A 5264-nucleotide genomic window follows, 5' to 3' on the forward strand; every position below is an offset into this window, starting at 1 on the left:
ATTTCTTCACAAACTGCAGCTTTAAGGATGTAAAATTATGTTTTACCATAGGTCATATAGACAGACTGTATAAAAGTACAGATACAGGGGCAAAGAAATTACTAAATTAAAATGAAATGTATCATATAAAATAACCAAATAAAAATCTACTTGTAAAAGTTTGGAAGTACCAGATGACAATAGTATTTCACACTGGATTTGCAAACTATTAAAGCATAAAATATAGTGATAAAAAATTCCTTAAAATCTTTTATCAGGATGTCACCATGGTTATTTCAGGTGGTTTCAAACTCTTTACTTTTCAGTCCAATTAAAAAATGTAGAGGAGTAGAAAGTACAGAAGTAGTGAAGTAAAAGTTATCCATAGTAAAGTTTACTTAATTTAAGACTTAAATTAGTTATTAACCTAATTTTAAAAAACAAACTTAAATGCAGTCTTTTTTTGTTTTTTGCTTTGTTACTTTCCACTGACTTTTATCAAGTCTTTAGTGCAAGACACTTCCCCCATTGTTTCTTGCATGAGTGAGTGGTTGGTGGTGGCTGCTCAAATTTGCCGCCAGCTTCTGCTAGTCTGCCCCGGGGCAGAATAGGTATTGCTTGTATTTGCAACAGATATACTATTAGCACCACTTAAACGTATTATTACCGTAATTATTTACTCTGAGAGACATTGTGCAAACACAAAGCGAGTGTAAGTCTAAACTATCTTTATTGGAAATTTACAAAAAAAAATCACAGGCACAAAATGTACCAATGCACTGGCCTTGAAAGTAAAAAGAGACAAAGCAAATCACCATCGTAAACTCGAAAAACAAAAACAGATCAAGTGAATTGCCAAACCTAAACAAAACAATCAAGCTAAAATACTTCTAGCAACCCACAAAAATAAAGGTTCGGCCATCTGATTGTCTCAATAGATGTTATTGCTTTACCTGGAATGCTCCACAATAAAGTATAAATTAAACTTGCATCAAGTACAGGTGCTTTTAAAAAACTCATTAATTCTTAATAATTTCCTTTTCTGACCTGTAACTTTATCTGTTGGAGTCACTTGCCTTCATTGAGTCATTTATTGCCAAACTGTGGAATATTTCAGGCAAAGCAATTGCATCTCCATAGAGAGAAACAGGGAGCGCACCCTCTACTAGAAAAGCCACTTAGTTCACGACAGTCGAAGTCCATAGTGCAACAATTATTTCTCCACGCTCCCCTGTACACGTTTTTGCACTAAGATTCAGTCAACACTTATGGCACAGGGGTCATTGAGTTCAAGCCACCGTCATCAGAGGCACCAGAATGATCACATTGTAAAGATTTGCATTCTAGCGTTACCACCTCTCTTTTCTGGCCACTTTGATACCTGAGTGAATAAATTACATTTTCAAAATGTGACCCTGAATGTCTTATAATTTTCACAAATGTCTTTAGTCATAATTCCCGGATCAGCACCAGGAAAAGGACCGCCCCACCATTTCGAAGAAGAGCTTGTTTGGCTTCCTGAAGTAGTGGCATAGCTTCTTGAAGGCCTGGGTGCTTAGCGGGGCGTGCGGCCTGCCTTTTGACTCATCCAGGCACTTGTCATGTCCTGCAGTTAGCATGCAGTAGAAACCCTTGGTGGTGTTGTAATAGAAATTGCTGGGGTTAATTTTTGGAGGCAGTTCGAGAAAGCGCTCAGCTTTTTTAAGCTCTGGAAAGGGGTTCCGAATAAGTGCGTCCCCATCCACCACGTGAATCTGATCCCTGGGGAAGACCTCCAACCAGCGAGACAGGTGCTGGTGGTATAGACTCCTCTGTAGTGCTTTGTATTTGGGGTTGATATGGCCCATATGCAGAAGCAGCTCATCCAGAGGTTGGTAGGGCTTATGGCGTGTCAGCCGGTTGTGGAGGACCTGGGTGTAGTCGGACACAACCCTCTCCGCGGGGTCTCGGACGATCAGGAGCAAACGCACGGCTGGGTTCATGTCCCACACGCGAGCAGGCACCAGGGGGGCAGAGAAGTAGCCAGGGGTCTTCTCCACAGTGAGTTGGCTGGGGATGGTGAAGGGCATCTGGGAACGGTACCAGGACAGGCCACGGCGGAAGTGCTCCTCCACGTTGAAGTAATGTACCTGGCAAAAACAAAAGCCTTGTGTTTGAAAATATGTCAATATATATGTTTCTATAATATTTCATAAACATTACTGTGTCCTTGGATATGCAAATGTGTTCAAATGAAATAGCCTATTGATTTTACTGAGAGGAAATGTAATATAGATACGTACGGGTATTTGTAAATCTTTGGACACTTCTCTTTTTTTGAAAAGTGTCTTGCACATTCTAATTGTTGCGGGTTGTGAGTACTTTTACATGACAAGTAAGGGAATTTTAATTTTTAGCCTTTTTTTGCTCTGTTTCACATACATACACCCAGTCATGACTAAAATACAAGCTGTTTCAAATCTGTTATTGATGATTTTATTGATGATGGGCTATTACAATTCAGGAATGTAGGTCACATCTCAACCTTATGCTATCCCACTTGTCCTGAGCTGTAAATAAGTGGAGTATTTTACCTCAGCCTTTGCCACCTCGATGTCAGGGTGCAGGTTGAGCATCTCCAGCAGAGCCCTGGTGCCCCCTTTTCTAACACCGATGATGATAGCCCCGGGCAGGCGCTGTTGGGTGCCATTGTACGGGGCAGAAGAAGATGAGAAGGAGGAGGAAGAGGTATGAGGGCTGGAGCTCCCGGAGCGTAACCCCCTCAGGCACAACGTCAGCTGAGTCTGCAGCAGCACGAGCACCAGCAGCGCGAGGAGCACTGTCCACAGCATGACGCCTCTCGCACACTGAATGAGCTTATCAGCACACACACATGAAGCTGTCAGATTGTTGTCCGTCAGCGGGGGGCCACAAAGGAAGTGCCTTGACTGGACCACCTGTGAGAGAACACGTTATTACTCTCCTGCAACCTTTTTACAATTTTATACTCAGGCCAAATTAAGTGATCCTAGCATGAAATGTGAATGAGCCACAGAAAAATCACCGTATACACTTGTTTGGAGTGAGATTACACTTCTATCTCTTTTAAAGGTCATTTTTAATAACAGATCACATCCTCAATATTCTAATTGTGCATCTCTCCAAAACAACAATTGCAACATTAACTATTTTTTGATAAATCCCCCACCTCTTCATTGTACTGTATATATTTTCATTCTGTACAGGCATGAACTTAGAACTTTTCTCATCTGCTTGACACGACCACATAATCCAGCTTTTGCTTCATCGCATCGCAATTTTACCCTCTCTAAACTTTCTAAAACCATCAGGCACATGAAGTTATAGGATTCATTCTGTTGTGACCTTGTTGTAGCATTATTATTCATAATGCATAGATAAACAGACACAGTTAGCATATGGCCAACAACTATACATTTTACAGGTAGCAATTAAAAAAGTCATCATTATCTGGTATGAATAGCTTTTTCATATCGGTTATGGTTGTGGCAGCCAATTACAAACCTGATGTAAATGGGTAAAATTAATTTTTTCTCTGCGGCGGGGGAGGATGCAGAGAGGAACTCTTTTATCTGGTGAGGCTCTAGTGTACAGCAGCTGCTTTGTGCTCTGCTGTTTCATGATCACATATGTGCTCTGTGCAAATGTGCCATCTACAAAGTGCCAGTCAAAGCACTGCTGGCTGTAGCTCCAAATATTGGCCTTCGGTGTGATTATTGCCAGAATATGTTTAAATATTTATTTTCAGCTAAAGCAGACAGAGATGCAACGCTTGTAAAATTAATGCTGTTATGAGGCTTAGGTCGTCCCCAAAGAGCACCAACCCCCATCTGAGAAGATCTGAGCTGTTTTTACAAAAAAATGCTGTACATAGAGAGTGTTACATAGCCACGCCACAGTTTAAGAGACATTTTATGAATAAATAAAATTAAAACCACTGCAAAAACATACTAATGAGCACAATATAACCCATGTTATTAAATATAAAGATGATTATTTAGGCTTCTATTTTTTTTTTTCAGCAGACATTCCCCCCAAAGAATTTTTTTTATAATTTTTGCATAGGCTGAAGCTGGATTCTTGTACCAAAACAATTGCATGTTCTTGCTTAAACCTTTTTTGTTTTTAGGGGCGGTGAAAGTGGCACTTAAAAGAGCTCATCAGGATTAATGTATCGGGAGAGTAGCTATTATTATTACTCTGTCATAAATCAACATTTCTCGAAAATGAAAGGGTTTGATTGTGATAAATTGTCGGTCAGTAATAGCCTACATAAAACATGTTCCCTGTTGGGGTGCTTTGCCTTTGTAAAGTGGGAACAACAAAAAAGAAGAAAATACCGGTGCACAATAGTCAGCAAAGAGCCAAACACATTTTGCAATACATCATTTGCTGGAAAGGAGCTTGGGAGGCATTTTCCTGTAGTTGATACATTCTAGTCATAGTTTAGTCATATTGTTGTTGCTTTTGTAGTGCTCATATGACAGACTTATTAATTAGTGTAACAGTGTTGTGCTAGAGAACAGAAGTGTCGGCTTGTTCCTGAAGCTGTGCCCTAATTGCACCTTTAGGGAGAGCACAGCGCACCTCGACCTCCTGCACTATCCCCTGGCCTGGTGATGGTTACGTCATATAAGGACTAGATTCACATTCATGGGCAGGGCTGAACAATATCAGAAAAATGAATCACATTTGCAATTGTTATCAAGATTTATGTTTTGGTCGAGTGGTTATGGCAAAGCACATGTATGCCAGTCTCCAAGTGCAGCCGGCTGCAGTGTCGTGAGTTAGAATCCCGACTCTGACAGTTTACTGCATGTCCTCCCTTCTCTCTCATCCCCATTTCACACTGTCCTTTCCTGTCTAATAAAGCCTACAGACATTAAAAAGAATATCATTAAAAATATATAATCAAATTGTGATTTTGATTACTCTTACAGTTGCAGCTAATGATTTGTGTAAAGTGTCAATAGCCTAATTTTTCTAAGTGACAGGTTTGTATGTTTTTCCAAATATTACTCAGTTTGGTGGGATAATGCCTGTGGTACATCTAAATAATAGTTTTCAACATTATATATAAGTCAATAGTAAAACAAATAAAAATAGCCTTTATGGATGCACAGTGCACTATATCGAAAGACTGAAAAATGATAGTTCCAATATATTATTTTGCAATAAATAATGCAATATTGAATAATTACATTCATCCTTGACAAGGCCTTACATTCCTGTGGCTCACCAAAGCTTTGTGCTGACCAGACTCCACC

At 39.8% G+C, this 5264-nt stretch overlaps 1 protein-coding gene across 1 annotated transcript; it reads right to left on the minus strand.

The window, feature by feature from the left end:
* Positions 1–1074: 1074 nt before the first annotated feature.
* On the minus strand, positions 1075–2935 carry hs3st1l2 (heparan sulfate (glucosamine) 3-O-sulfotransferase 1-like 2). Its single transcript, XM_072433931.1, has 2 exons — positions 2553–2935; positions 1075–2108 (listed from the first exon to the last, which is right to left on the minus strand). The coding sequence occupies exons 1-2, from the start codon at positions 2808–2810 to the stop codon at positions 1443–1445; spliced, it is 924 nt and encodes a 307-aa protein (XP_072290032.1). The 5' UTR covers positions 2811–2935; the 3' UTR covers positions 1075–1442.
* Between the last annotated feature and the right edge of the window lie 2329 nt (positions 2936–5264).

This window comes from Eucyclogobius newberryi, unplaced genomic scaffold (assembly GCF_026437365.1).
Source record: "Eucyclogobius newberryi isolate DKJ021-1_F unplaced genomic scaffold, fEucNew1.0.hap1 SCAF_6, whole genome shotgun sequence".
Lineage (NCBI taxonomy): Eukaryota > Metazoa > Chordata > Actinopteri > Gobiiformes > Gobiidae > Eucyclogobius > Eucyclogobius newberryi.

Coding starts and splice junctions, on each gene's coding strand:
- hs3st1l2 (XM_072433931.1), bottom strand. CDS start 2,810: ATGCTGTGGACAGTGCTCCTCGCGCTGCTGGTGCTCGTGCTGCTGCAG. Junction 2,109..2,552: donor TCGAGGTGGCAAAGGCTGAG/GTAAAATACTCC, acceptor TGTTTTTGCCAG/GTACATTACTTCAACGTGGA.